This window comes from Aricia agestis, chromosome 15 (genome assembly GCF_905147365.1).
Source record: "Aricia agestis chromosome 15, ilAriAges1.1, whole genome shotgun sequence".
In the NCBI taxonomy this organism is placed as follows: Eukaryota; Metazoa; Arthropoda; class Insecta; order Lepidoptera; family Lycaenidae; genus Aricia; species Aricia agestis.
Genome location: NC_056420.1, coordinates 15,191,404 through 15,214,388, shown reverse-complemented (window position 1 = coordinate 15,214,388; position 22,985 = coordinate 15,191,404). Strand labels below are relative to the sequence as shown.

General features: G+C 39.5%; 1 protein-coding gene across 1 annotated transcript; it reads left to right on the top strand.

The window, feature by feature from the left end:
* Positions 1-3,969: 3,969 nt before the first annotated feature.
* Positions 3,970-21,340, top strand: LOC121734105 (general transcription and DNA repair factor IIH helicase subunit XPD). The gene is made up of 13 exons (XM_042124520.1): positions 3,970-4,067; positions 4,139-4,238; positions 4,403-4,500; positions 4,818-4,974; positions 11,276-11,378; positions 15,903-16,033; positions 16,326-16,892; positions 18,078-18,223; positions 18,584-18,651; positions 18,906-19,033; positions 19,451-19,882; positions 20,101-20,171; positions 20,861-21,340. The coding sequence occupies exons 1-13, from the start codon at positions 4,063-4,065 to the stop codon at positions 21,132-21,134; spliced, it is 2,280 nt and encodes a 759-aa protein (XP_041980454.1). The 5' UTR covers positions 3,970-4,062; the 3' UTR covers positions 21,135-21,340.
* The last annotated feature ends 1,645 nt before the right edge of the window (positions 21,341-22,985 follow it).

Sequence of the window (22,985 nt, the reverse complement as noted above, 5' to 3'; positions counted from 1 at the left end):
GCAGAACCGTTAACTAAGTTAACGAGAAAACAGCAGACCTGGACCTGGGGTTTAGCTCAATCTAATGCCTTTAAAGAGCTGAAACATCTTCTCAGCTCAGCACCTATCTTGATCCAGGCAGACTTCAATCAGCCATTCATACTGCGAACCGATGCCAGCAACTATGCCGTTGGAGCAGTTCTTCTCCAGGGGGAGGATAAATCTGAAAGGCCTATTGAATACGCAAGCCGTGTCCTGAATGCCGCTGAACGCAACTATTCAACCACAGAGCGAGAAGCTCTAGCAGTAGTGTGGGCAGTGGAGCGATTCAGATGTTACTTGGACGGACATCCAGTAATTATAGGCAGCGATCATCAGCCACTTCGATGGCTGATGACTCTCAAGTCTCCAACGGGACGTTTAGTGAGGTGGGCACTCAAGCTTCAATCATATGACATTCAGTATCAGTACACGCCTGGAAAGGCCAATGTAGTGGATGATACTCTGAGTAGACCCATGTGTTCCGAAGACACAGCAGATAGCTGTGGAGTTTGTGCAGTCATAGTTGACTTACCCACTAAAGGTCCTCTCGATTGAGACAGGAACAACTTACCGATCCCGAGGTCGAGAAAATTATAAAAGACATGGAAAGTCCAGATGAAGTGTCAGCCCGAAGGTGGTCAGAGCGAGGTTACCTGCTGTCACAAGGAGTACTTTACAGGTATAACCCCGATTCTGAAAGCGAAAATCCGCAATTGGTTATACCCAAGTCCATGCATCAGGAAATTCTTAAGGAATGTCATGATTCAGCTCTTGCAGGACATCCTGGAATTGATCGTACTTACTTCAAAATAGCGCAATCTTATTATTTTCCTGGAATGCGAAAGATTATCATAGATTACGTGAAGTCATGTGTGGATTGTCAGCGGTACAAAGCTACTAATGACAAACCACCTGGTCTTTTACAAACGCCAGTTTTGCAGCAGCGCAATGAGGTTCTTGCTATAGACCTTTTCGGACCATTGCCTGAAGGTGAAAATGGTGAGCGATGGATCCTACTGGTGGAAGACACTGCCACCAGATGGGTTGAGCTGTTTTCACTTCGAGAAGCGACTGCAGAAGCCTGCGCCCGTCTTCTTACTGAGGAATACTTTCTCAGATACGGTTTCCCACGCAGGGTTATATCTGATAACGGCGTTCAGTTTGTCGGAGCAGTCATGCAACAATGCATGTTTATTTTAGGTATTAAGCAAAATTTTGTTCCTTTATATCATCCCGAAGCCAATCCTGCTAAAAGGAAAAATCGGGATCTCAAGGTCCAACTGGCACAGCTAGTTGAAAACGAGCATACCTCGTGGCCGGAGAAGCTTCCAGTAATTCGTTTTGCCTTAAATAGTGCTTTATGTAGAACCACAGGAGCTACACCGTCTTATTTGATGTTGGCCCGAGAAATGAGGTCTCCTACTGAAGCTCGTCATGACTCATGACTTACGGGCCATCCTAGATAAAGAAAACTTTGTTCCTCAAATAACACCTTACCTACGGTCTTTTATAAGCTCGTTGACATCCGTCAGAGAGCGGGTAGAATCCCAACAGGACCAGGCTAAGCGTGTGGCTGATGAAGCACGCCAACCTAGCCCAAATTATCAGGTAGGAGACAAAGTTTTAGTGCGCTCCCATGTACTTAGCAAAGGCAGCCAAGGTCGAACGGCCAAATTTGTTCCCAAAAGGGATGGGCCTTATTTAATTACAAAGATATGTAGTCCAACTACATATTTCATCTCCCCAGTTGAAAACCCTGCTGACTCTTTAGGTAAATACCATGCCCGGGACCTAACTCCTTTTATAGAAAATTTCAGTGGGAAATAGGACCTGTACCTGAGCCAGTGGTGCCAAAACGGCATCGCGGACGACCAGCCAAGCTACCTAAACCTAGACTAGTCCAGGAACGGGACTAGAGTTCTCCTGAACTAGAGGGGGAGAATATAGAAAATAATAATAGTACAGGGTCACGGGTGGAACGGCAACGACGTAAAGCCGTAATGCCACAACACTTGCACGATTTTGTTGTATAATTTAAAAAAAAGAGGAAGAAGGAGTTTGCCGCGGAATTTTAAAATTTGAAGAAAAATAGTATAAGATGTTAGATGAGAGAAAATTTTCCGAGCTCCGCGCGCTAACTTGTTTTCGCATATTTTATATTTAATTTTATTAGTTCAGTATTTACATTTTATTTCATTGTTTTAATTTAGTGTTTCTTTTCATGTGTTTTACTCAATATATAAAATTGACTTTACGCGAGTGTGTTTAAATTTGTCCTGCCACCCGTGAACAGACACAAGCACTGAATTAATTTACAATAAAATTAAATTCATTATGCAACATTATTAGTAATTAGTATATAAAAGCGACTCACTTTTGCATCGAGGGCTCGTTTGAGTTCCAGCATGTACGCATATTGTTCCGGGTATATATAGTCGTAGGGAAAATATACAAGTAAACCGTCTACAGTTAACCTAAAAAAATTTAAAAAAGTTTATCAACTATATCCAGAAGCGTAATACAATATAAGTAAATACAATACTTACTTCATATTAAAGACGGTATACTTATTATATAAAATATTATATAAGACAAATTAAATATCAAGTAAGATAAAGGTAGGTAGGTAGTTTGTATTTATCACAAAACACTTTGTTGTTGTTTCTTTTTTTTTTTTAATTTATTGGGAGCTGGAAACGAGTCCTTTGCTCCAAAAAAAATACAATTAATTTCCAGTGTTGCCAACACGACTTATACAAAATTTGCTAAACTGCTGTTAAAATTTTGCCAAAATTATGCCAATTGTTATAAAATTATGCTCAACTGAGCTCCTCAATCAGGTCGCTAAATAAGTCCGGAGTGGTTACTGGTTAGTCCCCCTTGGCGCACCCCACGCTCTAATATAAAGTCATTAGAGGTTGCGTCGCCCGTTTTACAAAGTTAGTTTGGTTTTCGTACCTGTATCCCAAAAGACTTACAGTTTTTGATGGAACATTTGACTTCAGCAGCTTTCGCCATAGTAAAGTATAGTTTACCAGATCGAATTTTATGCTAAATTTGGCATATTTTTACGTTGTTTAGCATATTTATTTGTTGTTTAGCATATAGCATATTTTTTAGCATATAATTATTAAATAAAAATTTAACCATGAATCAAACGATCCGATTTAATTTATAAGCGTGAGTTCTAAAATAGAGTAATAATTACTCTGAAAAGAGTATTTATCACTCATTATTATCACTACCACATTCTAACGCCGAAATTGAACGCGTTTTCAGCTAAATGAATTTAGTAAAGACTTCGCAACCATTTGTCAGTCAAAATTTTAAATGCTATTTTATACATCTGTGGAGTATGCGTGGTGGCCACAAAGGAAGATCTTCCGACCGAGCGAGGTGGTATGCTCGGTCAGGCCGAAGCCCACTTGATACATCTCAGCTGTCGTTAGGTGAATTGTGGGTACCGCCACACATCAAATTCGGCCTAGAGAGGACAAATAAATGCTGTCATTCTTACTAAGTTCCGGATAACGTATTGCGCTCTATAGGTATTAGGTAGGTACCAACTGCCAAGGAGAGTTATAGTTTGGACAATGAATTTTCTATTATTATACATTTACATGTACATCAGCAGCATATTCAGGAGAACAAGGTATTTTGTTCGATAACGTAATTGATTAAAACATAAAATGAATTGAGATTTTGTTGATTATTAAAGATTTACAATTAAATAACGTTTTATTAGACTTTGAAAAGTTTAAGCATATTTTTTAGCATAATTTTATAACAATTGGCATAATTTTGGCAAAATTTTAACAGCAGTTTAGCAAATTTTGTATAAGTCGTGTTGGCAACACTGGAAATTAATTGTATTTTTTTTGGAGCAAAGGACTCGTTTCCAGCTCCCAATAAATTAAAAAAAAAAAAGAAACAACAACAAAGTGTTTTGTGATAAATACAAACTACCTACCTACCTTTATCTTACTTGATATTTAATTTGTCTTATATAATATTTTATATAATAAGTATACCGTCTTTAATATGAAGTAAGTATTGTATTTACTTATATTGTATTACGCTTCTGGATATAGTTGATAAACTTTTTTAAATTTTTTAGGTTAACTGTAGACGGTTTACTTGTATATTTTCCCTACGACTATATATACCCGGAACAATATGCGTACATGCTGGAACTCAAACGAGCCCTCGATGCAAAAGTGAGTCGCTTTTATATAATAATTACTAATAATGTTGCATAATGAATTTAATTTTATATTAGATTAATACACACCACGCAAACCTGAAATAACATCATAGTGTTATTTCATTCACATCAGTGATATTTGTGCCCATATGCGTTGATACCACATGTTTTTTACAGGGCCATGGACTACTGGAGATGCCTTCAGGTACGGGAAAGACCATTTCATTGTTGTCATTGATTGTTGCTTATATGATTCATAACCCAAGCCATGTGAGGTAAGCAGAAGCTAGGTACTTAAATAATAGTATATGATGTATTATTAGCCCTGCATTCCATTTGATGTTAAAAACGATCAAATCTCTCAAAAAAGATCAAAATAGGAGGCATTTTGAGTGTTTTGATCGTTTTTAACATCAAATGGAACACAGGGTAGAAAATTAAAAACACTGTTTGAAACTAAATAAATATTATTTATTTTCTAAAATAACCATACTATGTTGGGCAAGTAACCGACAGACAGAATAGTGTTTCATTTTTATTGAACATACAATACAGTAGGTTGTTTATTAACCATGTTTATCTTCACTTTAAGGAAACTGATCTATTGTTCTCGAACTGTACCCGAAATTGAAAAAGTTTTAGAGGAGCTGAAAAACTTGATCAACTATTACGAAAAATGTCAAGGAGAGAAGCCAAATATCACAGGAGTCGTGCTCAGTTCTAGAAAGAACTTGTGCATTCATCCAGATGTAAGAAAATAAGTCTTCTAATTATGAAATGAAATGAAAATATTTATTTCTAAATAGGTTAACAAAGTTAACACTTTTGGAATGTCGCGTCTATATGAGGCCTACCACTAACCTAACCTAACCCGGCGAGAAGAACCGGCGTAAGAGACTTGCACAGGGCCAAAAAGGTGGAAAATAACAATAGTAGCTTAATCTAAATTACACTATGTAAAACTGTGGTACATTTATATTATAAAAGCGGTCTATGGTTTGTCAGCTTATTTATCCCTGGTGTGCTACTCGTATCATTGAGGAAATCAGTTACCTTATAATAAGCCTTAGCACACAAACATTCTTTGACAACTTTTTTAAATTTATTAATTGAAAGATTTTGGACGTTTCTGGGATTTTATTGTATAGGCGTATACATTGACCTTTGAAAGATTTATTTACTTTGCTCAGCCTGGTTATTGGTATATCTAGCGTGTGCTTATTCCTAGTGTTTCTGCAGTGAATGTCACTTTTCGTTTTAAAATTATTTACATTTTTTCTCACGTATAACACATTGTCCAAAATGTATTGAGAGATTACTGTTAAAATTCTTATTTCTTTTAACTTTTCTCTGAGAGACTCAAAGGATGACATTGTATAGCTCGTTTCTGCAGCACAAAATATATATTGTGTTAATATCAGCAGCACTTCCAACTAATTGAATGCCGTAAGACATTCTACTATGAAAATAACTATAATAAACTAATTTCGCCGCGTCTTCATCACAATTTTCTGACTGCATATGCTGCGGAATTGAGCTTATCGGCCAGTTTGGACTGGCCCCCACATAAAGAAAACTAGCTATTTGATTGAGCTTTGCTCGGTATTCGATAAAATGACATTTTCTAAAAATGATTCCTAGCTAGATCGATTTATATTCTAAATTTCACGTTTAAAGATCCTACTTCCTACTATCCTACTAATATTACTAGCTGTTTGACCAAGCTTTGCTCGGTATCCGATGAAAATTACATTTTCTAGAAATGATTCCTAGCTCGATCGATTTATCGATATGAAACTTTACAATAATATAGCTTATACATCAGAATAACACATAGGCTACAATTTTAACCGACTTTTAATATGGGGGAGGTGTTATGTTCGTTTTCTTATGTTCAACGATTACTCCGCCGTTTGTTAACCGATTTTAAAAATTTTTCTTTTGGTATATAGGGGATCTGATGAAGGATCCATAAGTAATCGAGGAAACTCCTCAAAATTTATAGGGAAACATGTGGTGACTTCGGTTTCGTGAGAACTATTCTAAGCATATGCTACCAACAAGTAAGATTTCGCACCGAGGTATACCTGGTATACCGTGGTTCGGAAGGTGCTGAGAGAACTCCTGATTCTTTATAGATACAAGTTTGAGAGTTTCGGCGTTGTTTTAAAAACGGAAAGCATATGCTACGATGCAAATTACATTCATCATCAACATCATCATCATCATCACTACCATATTATACCATGTTATAGGTACTTTTCATAGTCTTTTAGATCGAGACTCGAGTTTGTCAAGCGATAATCAAAAAAAATCTATACCTACCTAATATTATAAACCTGAAGAGTATGTTTGCTTGAATGCGTTAATCTCAGGAACTACAGGTCCGATTTAAAAACTTATTTCAGTGTTAGATAGCTCATTTATCGAGCAAGACTATAGGCTAAGACCGAAGAAACTCAGGAAAATGTGGAAAAAACGGGGGAAATATTAGAAATTAAGAACTACTGGAGCAATTTTTATGGCAATATTTGGCATAGATATAGAGTAGACCTAGTGAAGGGAGTAGGGACATAAGAGCTATTTTTTATGGGAAAATGTACGGTTTCGGTAAAATTCCTAATTTACGCGGGCGAAGCCGCGCGGGACATCTAGTATAAGATAAAGTAAAGATATTGTAAGAAAATAGGTCTTCTAATTAAGAAAATTGTTAATGATTACTGCATCTGGGTGCACGGGAGTGCCCCCGCCAAGATGAGCCAAGCGAAGCGCGCACGGGCACTACCTACCTTTTCTCGAAATGTTTCGTCGTATTTTTGCACCCTCGTAACTTTGGTTCGGATAATGCCAGATAGTTGAAATTTTGCGGATATAATGGCATGAGTATAATAATTAAATGCGCAAAGTTTGAATATTGTTACTATTATATTTTAGATTTTATAGGTGTCCAAAAAACATTTCTGGCACTGACTCACCGATCATCAAAATTGTTAGGGTACTTCCTGAAGTCTGAGAAAGCTGAAATTTGGTATGTAACCTACTATTAGTACAGAAACAACAAAAAAATTATCAAACCCAACCTAACCTATCCCGTCCCCTTGATATAGAGGGGGGATGTTAGTATGGGATACCCCCGTTTCTTGTTCTGGATACAAAATTAAAAATAGAGTATAAAATATTTACGTATTTTAAAATATTTTTTGGCACAAGGAGTACCTTGTGCCAAAAAATACGTGTTAGCCATGTGAGACCACAGACTCACAGAAAACCGGCGTCAAACACCGCTCTCACAGAAAACCAGTGTAAAACAGCGCTTGCGCTGTGTTTCTTCTAGCGAGTTAAGCGGAGACCGGAAGCCCAACTGAACTATACCTTATTCCCTAATCCCTATCCCTGTTCTCTTCTGCTTATTCCCTTAGCCTATTCCTTCATTAAAAGGGCGAAAATGTACTTGCAACTCTTCTAATGTGACAGTGTCCATGGATCGCATGGACGACGGCAGTTGCTTTCCGTCAGGTGGCCCGTCTGCTTGTTTGTCCCCCAATTTCATAAAAAATCGGCCAAGTGTGAGTTAAACTCGCGCACAAATGGTTCAGTACCTCAATCGAGCAAAAATAGGCTAAAAAATTGTATTTTTCCCATACTTAATTATTTAATTTATTTAAATTTTATTATTGATTATTAAAGTACAAATATAACTGAGTATTTCGTCAATATTACGAGTGCCTTTGTGTTGCAGTTATTGATATCGAGCAAAAAATAGCAAAAAAATCACGTTTCTTGTATGGGAGCCCCCGTTAAATATTAATTTTATTTTGGTTTTAGTATTTGTTGTTATAGCGGCAACAGATATACACAATCTGTGAAAATTTCAGAAATCTAGCTATGCGGTTCTTGAGTTACAGCTTGGAGACACACAGACAGAAAGACGGACAGACATTGATTAAGTTTTAGTAATAGGGTCCCGTTTTTACCCTTTGGGTACGGAACTCTAAAAAGGGAAAGAGAACTTTTCTCTCTAAAAAGCCAGCAACTCGGCGACGATAGTTACTTTCCATCAGGTGACCTGTTGCTCGTTTGTCCCCTAATTTTATATTTTACCGATCCTGACAAGACACTTGCAACTTTTATAATATTGCGAGTGTACATCCTCGTTTGCACCTTAATTTCATAAAAACGCATGTGGTAATTTTTATTAAGTACAGAATCATTCTGTAACTCTTTATAAATAATATTATATTATATTATTATAATAGCAAAAAAATCACGTTTGTTGTATGAAAGCCCCCCAAAATATTCAATTTATTTTGTTTTTAGTATTCGTTGCTATAGTGGCAACAGAAATACATAATCGATGAAAATTTCAACTCTCTAGCTTCTACCGTTCTTGAGATAAGTACATCCAAGAGACAGATAGACAGACAGATAGACAGACAGACAGACAGACAGACAGACAGACAGACAGATAGACGGACAGCGGACAGACATCGAAGTCTAGTAATAGGGTCCCGTTTTAATCTATGTATAAAACGCCATCTGTTGAATCGTATTAGAACTAAAATGTTAATTCCATCGATATATTTCTGGATTTTTTATAATATTATACATAAAATATGTTTAAGATTTTTGAAATTTTATTTTAATACACATCCAAGACCCAGGAACATTGAAAACTTTTTGTTCCGCCTGCGGGACTCGAACCCAGGACCCCCGGCATGAGCGCTGGCCACGCGCAATGCGAATTCATTTTCATCGATATTTTCATGGAAATAAGATATTTTCCCACATCAAAATGTAGCCTATGTCCCTTCTCAGACTCTAGAATAACTGTATACAAAATTTCATTGCAATCGGTTCAGTAGTTTTGGCGTGAAAGCAAGACAGACAGAGATACTTTCGCATTTATAATATTAGTATGGATTAAGATAGTCGCTAAGTTATGTCTATTGTGCTACGGCCGGCCGTCGTATTTGATGTACGAAAAAGTTGACTCTGACGTAGCGCTGCAAGTGAGGAGTAATATTGTGCAATATGTTGTAGATCACTGGACTGAACTGCAACTTTATACTTGTGTTGAGGACGGGGAGATCTATCTCGATTCCGATACTTATTCACGGGATATGTTGAACACAAATACTTACGGTGCAACAATTTATGCCTTTACTTTTGAGGTTTACCAAAACAATGTTCTAAGAGGAACCTTTTCGCACATCGGCGGTCCAGTGAATTGGACAAGAAAAAAAATGAACTAAAAGAAAAAAATATCACCAACTTACAAAAAGAAATGAAATCCCATCAAAAACATTTTTATGTAAAAATGTTGCCAAGATGAGAACATATAGTTCGTGGTGTCAAAAAGTAGTGAGATCTCATGTAGAGCCAAGTTTTTAACCTTACATACTCAGCCCTAAATCTAAAAACCTTAATTTTACACTAAAGCCGCGGCAAAATACTTCATAAAATAATGTGTCAGCTGCACGAGGAGCATTTAAAACTCTACACATAAGTTAAAATGAGTGGCTTGGCCATTTTGTTATTCGGTATGCTATGGGCTTTGAATTAAACATATTACTTTTCTGTTGTACTTAATAACTTTTATATTTACTGTAACAAAATGGCCAAGCCACCCATTTTAACTTATGTGTAGAGATTTTAAATGCTCTTCGTGCAGCTGACACATTATTTTATGAAGTATTTTGCCGCGACTTTAGTGTAAAATTAAAGTTTTTAGATTTAGGGCTGAGTATGTAAGGTTAAAAACATTGGCTCTACATGAGATCTCACTACTTTTTGACACCACGAACTATATGTTCTCATCTTGGCAACATTTTTACATGAAAATGTTTTTGATGGGATTAACTATTTACCAAATATAAACATTATTTTAATCCCTCAAACGTGGATTCGTGGAAATCTATTGTCATTGCAGCCGAATGTTGCTTGGGAGTTGAAGCATTAATATAATACAGTGCTATCAAACAAAAAAGGCATCTAACGTGGGAGAGCCATGCTTCGGCACGAATGGGCCCGCTTGACCGGAGAAATACCACGTTCTCACAGAAAACCGGCGTGAAACAACGCTTGCGCTGTGTTTCGCCGTGTGAGTGAGTTTAACGGAGGACCAATTCCCTTACCTACCCTCCCCTATTACCCTATTCCCTCTTAAAAGGCCGGCAACGCAGCTACAGCTCTTCTGATGCTGCGAGTGTCCATGGGCGACGGAAGTTGCTTTCCATCAGGTGACCCGTTTGCTCGTTTGCCCCCTTATTTCATAAAAAAAATATTGAGTAGTGGTACTTGGTCGTAAAATGTAAATAACTGACCTTGGCAAAATGGACACGGTAATATTTGTCGGATTATTCCGACCTTGGCGGTTAAAAGGGTTAAGTAACTCATAAGTATTACTAGTTAACTAGAGATCGCCCAATGGTCGAAATTCGACCTTAGTTTCAACGACATTAGGACTACTACGTTTAATTTGTAAAAAAATATTTATCATATATTTTTTATACTACTTTATATATACATATATTTTATACTACTTTATCATATATTTTTTTCAACTCTCGTCTCTGGAACTCAGCTGATCTCAGACTGGCCGTGTAAGCATTGTCTAATAGTATCTAAGATTCAATAAAAGAAACTGTAATCCATTTTCAATTTGTCAATTTGTTGTCAACAGACTTCAACCATAAATAAAAGAGTATAATTCGTATGTATAGGCTTGTCACTCAAAAATCTGTCATTTCTCATGTGTGTGTGTTGTAGTGTGTGTAATGTTTTATTTGTTAAAAAATTGTATGATAAAAGCATAATTTTAAAACAAAATTAGCTCGATGCACTCCTTCAGCATATAAACTATAACTGTGCAAAATTTCATTCGCCTACGTTTCCCCATTTTTCGTCAAAAGGGATACAAAGTTTTTGGCTCACGTATTAATATATAGATAGTTATAACTTATATCAAAAGCTTGCAAATACCTTGGTATAGTTTTTTACAGTGAATGTAATTTCAGTCGGTAATTAATAATTAGTGTGTGGTTGTGTCAGGTGTCTCGGGAGCGTGAGGGCAAGCTGGTGGACGGCAAGTGTCACTCTCTCACAGCCAGCTACATCCGCGAGAGACACGAGCAGGACAGCTCAGTGCCCATCTGTGAGTCAACATTTATTGCACTCCGTTACATACTACACTTGCGTGCAAAAAAATCGACCCACCCCGCGCATTTCTATTCAAGTCGCTATATCTTAAAAAGTTATAGTTATTTATTATTTATTTTTATTAATAATGCGAGTTAATATGATAGGGAATGTGTACGTTTACTCTACATTTTCATTTCCAACATGCTTGACTACAAACGACACAAATCAGTAAGCACCCCCATCACTCAGTTTTTTTAATCGTTAATTGAACGGTTTTGTTCTGTATGAAAAATCGGTCAAATGTTATTGTTTTTGTTTTGTCTCGATTTTTATTGATTTATTGTTCATTTAACTCCATTTTAAACGTAATTTCTTTGTGGCGAAATGGATATTACTCCAAATAAAGCCTCTCAAGCAAGGGCTTTGCTAAGAGCTGAATTTAGACAACGAGTTGTGGCTAGAAGTGTTAATTTAAGTCGAACTTCGGATACAAGAGTATACCGAAGTATTCTAGAGACTCTAAACTTTACCATGCGACCATGTTCAGGAAGACATTGGGCTACATTTGAACGTGATGACCGTTTTAAGGTTTGGACTGGCCAGCAAGGAGTCCTAACCTTAATCCTATGGAGAGAACTCCTATGGGGAGATACCTATGGGGAGAACTCAAAAGGAGGGTCAGGGCCCGGACTCTTGCCGCAGATACCCTTCAGGACCTCCAGGTGGCTGTACAAGAAGATCGGCATGGTATCGCTCAGGAGTTCATCATAACTTTGATAAGGTCAAGGAAAACCCGAATAGAAACCTAAATTAGGGTAATGGGTGGCACTATGAGCTATTGAAATCAATTTGTTAGTGTTTTTTACAAGAAAGATGTCATTAATCGCCTACTGAAATGTTATGCCAAACTGACCGGTTTTTGTTTTAAGGCTGTAGAATTAGTAAACAATTTACAATTACAATAACTATAGCAATATAATTAAATCCTTATTGTACTACATTTAAAACGATTCCAACATTTATTTAATACTAATTATTTCTTGAGTTATTACCGTTTGAATCATAAGGAGAGAGGTGGGTCGATTTTTTTGCACGCAAGTTTATGTCAAGGACTGACTATTTCTTATAATTGTATGTACTTCATCACAAGCCTCATGGGTTAGTCAGAGTATTAATTATTATATTATTATGAAATTCTTCCTGCATCGAAATTAAAAAATAATATGTCTACTCAAATTTTTCCCACCACCCATGTATTTTGTATTCCCTGGGAATGCCATACATTTCTAAATTAAAAAAACATTTATACACTATTATATCCATACTAATATTATAAATGCGAAAGTGTGTCTGTCTGTCTGTCTGTCTGTTACCTCTTCACGTCCAAAGCGCTGAACCGATTTCGCTGAAATTTGGTATGGAGATACTTTGAGTCCCGAGAAAGGACATAGGATACTTTTTGTCCCGGAAAAATGTACGGTTTCCGCACAGTTAACTTTTATGATTTGCGCGTAAACTATTCGATCGATTTTGATGAAATTTGATATGGAGATATTTTAAGACATAAGAAAGGACAAGGGATACTTTTTGTCCCGGAAAAATGTACGGTTCCCGCACAAAAAACTTTTATGATTTGCAGGTAAACTATTCAATCGATTTGGATGAAATTTAGTATGGAGACACTTTGAGTATCGAGAAAGGACATAGGATACTTTTTGTCCCGCAAAAATGTACGGTTTTCGCACAATAAACATTTATGATTTGCGCGTAAACTATTCAATCGATTTTAATGAAATTTGGTATGGAGATACTTTGAGTACTGAGAAAGGACAAAGGACACTTTTCATCCCGAAAAAATATACGGTTTCCGCTCAATAAACTTTTATGATTTGCGCTCAAACCGCTAAACTGATTTTGTTGAAATTTGGTATGGAGATACTTTGAGTCCCGAGAAAAGACATAAAATACTTTTTGTCCCAGAAAAATGTACGGTTTCCGCACAATAAACTTTTATGATTTTCACGTAAACTATTCAATCGATTTTGATGAAATTTGGTATGGAGATACTTTGGACATAAGAAAGGTCAAGGGATACTTTTTGCCCCGGAAAAATGATACGGTTCCCGCACAATAAACTTTTATGATTAGCGCGTAAACTATTCAATCGATTTTGATGAAATTTGGTATGGAGACACTTTGAGTACCTTAAGACTTATGGTTTGCGCTAAAACTATACAATCGATTCTATTCGATTGTAAGATTTTATATTACAATTGATTGTATAGTTTTCGCGCAAACCATAAGTCTTAAGGTATTCAAAGTATCGTAGGTATCTCCATACCAAATTTCATCTATACGTGACATAATTATAAAAACATACGAGAGTCAATTCTGCAAATAGAATATTAAAAAAAATACTTGGGACCTCATCTACAATCGATATAATGGAAGCCAAAAATGTAGTTTTCATAATTTTCGTCTTTTTGTCTGTATAAATTATGTCCGAGATAAACTCAAAAAGATTTACTTCAAATACTACTAAGGGGTCAGGTCAGCACATAGGCTCCATATTATTAAAACGCTATCACCTAGGCAGGGCAAATTTAATTTTTATTAGTTTTTTTGCTCATTTCGTATCGAAAAAGTGTCTTCAACATAATGAAAGCCCATAAAATTTGCGCCCCCCATACCCCCCCCCCCCCCCCCCTAACACTTTTCGGCTGTCATTTGATTAATATGTGGAGTGTGTGTGCTTTAATAGAATATAAAAAAAAATACTTGGGACCTCATCTACAATCGATATAATGGAAGCCAAAAATGTAGTTTTCATAATTTTCGTCTTTTTGTCTGTATAAATTATGTCCGAGATAAACTCAAGATTTACGTCAAATTTTGAATATTACTAAGGGGTCAGGTCAGCACATAGGCTCCATATTATTAAAACGCTATCACCTAGGGCAGGGCAAATTTAATTTTTATTAGTTTTTTTGCTCATTTCGTATCGAAAAAGTGTCTTCAACATAATGAAAGCCCATAAAATTTGCGCCCCCCATACCCCCCCCCCCCCCCCCCTAACACTTTTCGGCTGTCATTTGATTAATATGTGGAGTGTGTGTGCTTTAATAGAATATAAAAAAAAATACTTGGGACCTCATCTACAATCGATATAATGGAAGCCAAAAATGTAGTTTTCATAATTTTCGTCTTTTTGTCTGTATAAATTATGTCCGAGATAAACTCAAGATTTACGTCAAATTTTGAATATTACTAAGGGGTCAGGTCAGCACATAGGCTCCATATTATTAAAACGCTATCACCTAGGGCAGGGCAAATTTAATTTTTATTAGTTTTTTTGCTCATTTCGTATCGAAAAAGTGTCTTCAACATAATGAAAGCCCATAAAATTTGCCCCCCCCATACCCCCCCCCCCCCCAACACTTTTCGGCTGTCATTTGATTAATATGTGGAGTGTGTGTGCTTTAATAGAATATAAAAAAAAATACTTGGGACCTCATCTACAATCGATATAATGGAAGCCAAAAATGTAGTTTTCATAATTTTCGTCTTTTTGTCTGTATAAATTATGTCCGAGATAAACTCAAGATTTACGTCAAATTTTGAATATTACTAAGGGGTCGGGTCAGCACATAGGCTCCATATTATTAAAACGCTATCACCTAGGGCAGGGCAAGTTCAATTTTTATTCGTTTTTTGCTCATTTCGTATCGAAAAAGTATCTTCAACATAAAATTTACATTTACATACAAAATTGTCTTTCACACTTTGTATCAATCTCCAATCTTTGCCTCTTGCTATAAGTTTCTATCTTAAACGCGCGCCCAGGTTACTTTGCAGGGGTATTTGCCCTCGGCCATATTTGAGGGGGCTGCGCCCCCCCCCCCCCCCCGAACCCCCCCTGTGATTGTTGCTTACATCAAAGTGGTATCGCGTCGTTATTGCTAAGTTTTAATTTTCCCTTGTAGGAAAAAGATTCCCTTCCCTAGTAGGAAAAAGTTATTAAAAGTGAATTTATTCCAACCTTAACTAAACAAAGTTTTCGAGTGTCATTTCATTAATATGTGGGACTTTGCCCTCGGCATTGAACCTCGACAATGCAAACGCCTCCGACAGAATTAGGTCTTGTTTCGGTCTTTTTAGTTAAAATTGTTTTGCAGTCGGGTTTTTGATTTTTTTTAATTAATTTATTTCTGTTTGCCTTTTTTTGGCATCCTCCCCCATTTCTTTCTATTCTTTAGCGCTGTCCTTGTCCAAGTTTTTCCTACTATTTTATATTATACACTATTGACTATACAATATATGAATTATGAACTGTAGTGAATAATTATAACTCTTAATTATTTAGTTATAAGTGACTTGTAAAATTTGCACGCCATCCAAAGGCAAAATATGAGAACTGTTTTACCCGACTAACATCATAATATTGTACTTTTAGCAAATTAACGATTTCTATTCTATTCTAATAAATGTGATGTATTAACATTATCTGAAGACTGAAGTCAACTGTTCCCACTGGCAGGTCAGTTCTACGAGGGCTTCAACCGCGAGGGGCGGGAGTCGATGCTGCCCTACGGCGTGTACACGATGGACGACCTCAAGCAGTACGGCGCCGACCGGAACTGGTGCCCCTACTTCTTATCCAGGTTTGCGGTGAGCCCCTTCGTTTCCGTTTGTCAGATTGAGTGAGGCGCCATCGAGGAAATTGATTCCTAGGCAGTTGACGGACTCCAACGTACCAACGGAACCAACGTCATTCGGTTGGATCGTGTCAATTGAATGTTAATTATTGTGATATGTCGGCTAGGTTTGACGTTACGCGACCAAACTACGTAGGTTCCCCATCTGCCTGGGAATCAACTTCTCTGATAGTACATTACGTCGATACAACACACCTCAGTCGCAGATGCACATTAATGCAGCTCTGCCGGGCGGCGTGTTACAGATAATGCACGCGGAGGTGGTGGTGTACTCGTACCACTACCTGCTGGACCCGAAGATCGCGGAGGTGGTGTCCCGCGAGCTGGCGCGCGACACTTGCGTGGTGTTCGACGAGGCGCACAACATCGACAACGTGTGCGTGGACTCGCTCAGCGTGGCCCTCACGCGCCGCCACGTCGACCGCAGCGCCGCCGCCCTCAACACGCTCGACGCCGAGGTCGCCCGCCTCAAGCAGGAGGACGCGACGCGACTGGCGCTGGAGTACGAGCAGATGGTGGAGGGGCTCCGCGAGGCGGCGGCGGCGCGCGAGACCGACCTCATCCTCGCCAACCCCGCGCTGCCCGACGAGGTGCTGCGCGAGGCGGTGCCGGGCAACATCCGCAGCGCCGAGCACTTCGTGGGGTTCATGCGGCGGTTCGTGGAGTACCTGAAGACGCGGCTGCGCACGCAGCACGTGGAGCAGCAGTCCCCCGCCGGCTTCCTCAAGGACGTGGCGGCGCGCGTCTGCATCGAGCGCAAGCCGCTGCGCTTCGCCGCCACGCGCCTGCAGACGCTGCTGCGCACCCTGCAGGTATCGCCGACGACCGACCACGGCAACCAGCCCCTTTGTAACTTTGATTGAACATGGTATACAACTTTGACGTTCGAACTTTTTTAAGTCAATTTTAAAAGTTTAAACGTCAAAATTGTGATCGAGCAATTATACATTTCAGGAACTATACATAATATTACAATATTATGTAGGTCCTGTTCATAGTTACATAATGAGGGGGCTCAGCCGACCCTAAATGCGGTCGATCTATCTAGCTACACCACTACACCTACTGTGTGTGATAGCACATTTGGACGGCGCTGTTGAGCCATGTTATTGTTGCGATATTGTCGCTAGTGGTGCAGTGGTATAGAGATCACTTCACAATTCCGAGGACGTTAATTCAATTACTATACTATACTGTACTCGGTGAAACGAGGCGGTAGCGGTCATTGACCTTTTTAGCCTAGGCGCCAAATGAAAAATGGTCGTACTATGTATTTAGAATATTTAATAATAAAATTGACCTCTTATAAAGACACAGATTATTACAGATTCATCGGAAAACCTCTTGGTAACTCCAGAGACCGTAACTCTTAGAATGATAATCTTCAACTTTTTATGAGTTTTATTTTTTTATTTTTATCGATTCACTAAACTAGATAATATACATTTACATCTTATTTCTAAATACAAGTTAGTAAGTATCATAACGTACATCCTCTTGAAGTGAATACTACATGCAAAATAAATCTAAGTTACAAAAATGGTGCTAAATTCTTGTTACCTAATCTTTGCTTACAATTTTATGTAACTTATCTTTGAATAAAGAGACAGAAGTACCAAAAATATCGATTTCACCGCAGGTCTTATTGTATAAGGCACACATTCGGTATAATGGGGAGTTTTGTCCATAATTTGTGTGGTGTACAGGTATGTCAAAGGTTTTTCTATTTAGAGTACGGCCGAGTACGGTCGAGGAACTGATAAATTGATCTTATTTAGAAGTGGCGTGCTGTCTAAATTCCCGTTTCGAAGTGATTTGCTTCATATTCAGTTCACATAATGTCGCCCCATTGTCGCCCAGACTAGGAACATCTGACACTTCATTGTCAATCGCGGTTTATATAGAAAATGACAAGTTTTTTGACAGGGATTCAATGACGGAATGACCGCTACTGTCTCGATTCCCCGAGTAACCCTAATAATATGTCGGTGTCGCAGATCGCGGACCCGTCGCAGTTCGGCGCGCTGACGCTGGTGGCGCACCTTGCGACGCTGGTGGCGACCTACACGAAGGGCTTCGTCATCATCATCGAGCCCTTCGACGACAAGACGCCCACCGTCTCCAACCCCATACTGCATTTCTCGTGAGTACATTTAAAGCGACAGTTAAATATCGTAAATGTACAGACTACAGTTACACATGCTCATTTCGAGCACAAAAGCGCTTCAACCGAGCAGGCGCTGCTCTCGTGCTCGTGTGTCCAACCGTTGCTCGAAATAATGCTACCTGCGGCGCGGGTGGCGGGGGTGGCGGGGGGCGTGGTTTACTAGCTCCGGGCTAGTAGTGTCCATCAGTTTGTCGCTGCAGGAGTACTATAGTAAGCATGCTCAATAGAAGCAAACGTATCGAGTTCAAACAGAATGCTAATATAAGCATGGTGTTTTTGAGCAAGCGTAATGTACCTTTATGTTTTACATAAACGTAAAACACGTTTTGTGTGCAGGTGCATGGACTCGTCGATCGCGATGCGGCCGGTGTTCTCGCGCTTCCAGAGCGTCATCATCACGTCCGGTACGTCTCACTCTATACTGTTGGCGGAGCTTCTTGTCGCGGGAAACTGTTCTGGTACAAATCGCTTGCAGTTCCACAGTGAGGGACGAACCGGTCGAATAATATGCATAAGACACTGAGTCATATAGCTACTGTACTGACGAGAGTTCACGTACATACAACACGAGGGTCGAAACTTGTAAGTCGTAAAGGTCGAACGACGGCGGGTGCCGACTCCCGGTGACGTCCATGACCGATGGTGTGTGTGTGCGCAGGGACGCTGTCGCCGCTGGACATGTACCCGAAGATCCTGGACTTCACGCCGGCGGTGATGAGCTCGTTCACGATGACGCTGGCGCGGCCCTGCATCCTGCCGCTCGTCGTCTCCAAGGGCAGCGACCAGGTGCGCCCGCCGCCCGACTCTTCTAAAATCTCGTCATTTCACAGATTTAACTCGATTATGACAATATAAAGGAAGAATTTAATAAAACTGTCAATCGAGAATGCATAAAGGCTCTCCCACACAGGCGCGTTATTTATTTATTTATTTCGGTGTGTGTACGATCGTTTGCGTCCTGATACAAAACATTCTAGAACTCATTTCGGAATATCGCAGAACGGAGAAACGCAACGTCCTACTTCCATTATAATAACGATATTAATAGTAACGATATCGCAATAACGCATGCGATATTATCGACCAATAATAACGCGCCTGTGTGGCCTTAAACGATTTTCCTCGAGTGAGTTTTAACTCTATTCACTCCCGCTTATTTTAAAAGATGAGGGGAGATATAAGATAGCGGTGTGCGGTGTGCAGGTGGCGATCTCGTCGCGGTTCGAGTCGCGCGAAGACGTGGCGGTGGTGCGCAACTACGGGCAGCTGCTGGTGGAGGTGGCGGCGGCGGTGCCGGACGGCGTGGTGTGCTTCTTCACGTCCTACATGTACCTGGAGAGCGTGGTGGGCGCGTGGTACGACCAGGGCGTGGTGGCGGCGCTGCAGCGGCACAAGCTGCTGTTCATCGAGACGCAGGACGCGGCCGAGACGAGCTTCGCGCTGCTCAACTACGTGCGCGCGTGCGAGAGCGGGCGCGGCGCGGTGCTGCTGTCGGTGGCGCGCGGCAAGGTGTCGGAGGGCGTGGACTTCGACCACCACCTCGGCCGCGCCGTGCTCATGTTCGGCGTGCCCTATGTCTTCACGCAGAGCCGCATCCTCAAGGCGCGCCTCGAGTACCTCCGGGACCAGTACCAGGTGATTCGACTCGTTCGTTCGCCTTCGTTTTATTTATTATAAAAGTAGCTTTGAATGAAGCTCGATTATCGATACAATCGCCAGTACAGCCAGTGCAGTGGGGTCATGCTGTATAACCTCCGCGTGCTCAATATTTTTACTAAAAATTACATTAATGTAAAAAATACAACAGTATGAAAACAACAGAGTAAGCCGCGACGTGGTTTTCCCGTTTGCAGATCCGTGAGAACGACTTCCTGACGTTCGACGCGATGCGGCACGCGGCGCAGTGCGTCGGCCGCGCGCTCCGGTAACTCGCTCTCGCTAGTCGCTACTTATATAATATTGGGGAAGATGCTGTTTTTTATCATGGCATAAATTTTATAATTTAACGTAAGAGAAGTTTTAAGAATGCAAAATTTACGGTTTCAAACTTTTTAAATTCCGAAACGAAACCGATGACGTCACATTTGTATTATTGTATGAAAAATTCAAAAAAAAGATTGCAGCAAATAGCAATGCATGTACTTTCCACCAAAACTATCCACCTATTTTCCAAATGTGTAATTTTATTAAAATAGAGGGGAGAGGAGAAGGGGGGGTTTCAGCATTTCATTCGTTTAGTATAGTCTGACAAAAAAGTGAAGAAATTAAAAAGTGGCAACATCGTAGTGTCATCCCTTTCAAATCAATCTAAGAAAAAAGGGATGACACTACGATGTTGCCACTTTTTAATTTCTTCACTTTTTTGACAGACTATAAACGTTGGGAACCCCCGGCTTAGCCTGGGCGCGCATTAGCGGCCAGGTCGCGACGGCCATCGAGATAATCACCTTAGTATGAAACAGCCATAGACCACGCGCACCTGGCCGCATACTTTAGATGGCCGCCGCGACCTGGCCGCAAGTGCGCGCCCGGCCAGGCCTAACGCTGAGCATTAATCCGCCGCCTGAGGGCATTCGTAGCCGAGTCGGGCGTAAGTTGCACGTGTTCCCCCAGGGGCAAGACGGACTACGGCATCATGATATTCGCGGACAAGCGGTTCAGCCGCGCGGACAAGCGCAGCAAGCTGCCGCGCTGGATCCAGGAGCACCTGCGCGACTCGCTCACCAACCTGTCCACGGAGGAGGCAGTGCAGATCTGCCGGCGCTGGCTGCGGCAGATGGCGCAGCCCTTCACGCGCGAGCAGCAGCTGGGCGTGTCGCTGCTCACGCTGCAGCAGCTGCAGGCGCCCGAGCAGCAGCAGCGCATCGAGCGCGTCGTGCAGAAGTAGCCGCCGGCGGGCCGCCACACACTACCGGGAACACTCTGCCACGCGGACCGATCGCGATGCTAGCGGCCAAAGTGAAGACAGAACCACGAGACGGGACACAAAACGAACGATCGAAAAGATTAGTGTCTCGCCGCGCTATAAAGCTTGTAATAAACAAGGTAAATAAAAAGATTTCAAATTTTGTAATAAATTTTATTTATCAATAAGGTAAAACAAATTCTGTTTTTACGCTTTTTGCACGCCGACGCCACGAACCGCAAGAAAGAGCGCAGTTCGCAGCGTCGGTCTACAACAGGCGATAAATATATTAAATATAAAATTGCCTATGCATTTAAAACATCACTTGTTCTTTTGCCTATAGAACGTATTAAAACAATCTTAAAAAATAAAATATCTAGTAGGTGAGCACACGTTGAACTATGGCTTTATATGCTAGTAAAAAATGTCTAAGTAAAATACTGTGTCAGGTCAAATTATATAAAGTTGCTTCACTACAGTTTGTGCGTTTTAAGATGATATGGGTGACAGTTTTCATATTCTTTGCTATGGGTGTTTTTTACAAAAAATCAAAATGTAATAAATTATATTCCATCTACACACAAAAACAAATGTTTCCTATAATTGTAAATGTATAAAAACGAAAAGTAGCTAAATGCTAACTTCTTAATATAAAATTACAAAATTAACTGTGAAAAATTATTGTTACGAAAATATTTGAAAAATGTCATATGCATGAAACGGAACTTATGTCAATAGAGATTGACTCTGTTGAATCGAAATCAAATCGATAAAAAAGGCGGCCATCTTAAATCGCCGGCACCACTGAAATGTCAGTAGGAAATCGATAATTTCGATTGCAATTCCTTTACGAAGTGATTCGATATTTTTAAATTATCGATTAATTTTTGTTAGGTAACTTCCCTACTATTGTCAATTATAATGTGTCACGCATATCATCATAAAACGCACAAACTATAATTTGCATAGGTATCTCTTGGTGCAACTTATGTATCGACTTGGATAATGATTTTCTTGTCAGATCTACAACTATTGTTAGCCACCAAATCAAATTCATCATAAAATATGAGGAGTTGATGACGAATATTTTGAATCTTCAAAATATTGGTATTCTAAACAACAAAGTTTTATCCAAAAATTTACAAAATTTCTTGCAATTTCTTACTGCTTCTAAAACTTTTGTATTTTTCCTACCCAAAGTTAAAATTGTAATGAGGCTACCATGCAATAGAGCATTAATTTTCAACGTTAGCACAGCTAAAGTATTATAATATATTTTATTTGTTGAATATTTATATACTTAAAACAAAAATTAATTTCATGTCCCTAAATATTTGGCCAGTTTGACAACCCGACAAGTTTTAAAACTAACTTTTGGTCACTAACTCAGTATTAGTGTTACAACCATAAAGTTAATATACCTAGCGGAATAGAGAAACAAGCAAGGCCTGAGCAAGAGAGATGTCACTATCAGTAACACTGCATAGTAAAATGAGATGTGTGATACATAACAGCAGCACTCTTTTTTTGACGTCCAGTCGGCACGTGCCGCACGTTGACAATTTAATCTCATAGAAATCATGTTCAATCATGCTTGTGTAAGTGTATACGTACACGAGATTGTTGTTTTATTCCGCTAGGTATATGAACTTTATGGTTACAACTTATCAGTTACAACTTATGTTATTACCTGTACTTTATTTATTTGTAAAATGATTAAATTAATGTTAAAAAGCAGTGATGCCTTAAGAGGATACAACAGGGGCTAGAGAAATGAAAAAAAAGTACGTGTAATATCTATAGCTGTCTCCCTTACCTCAAGCCTATACCGCA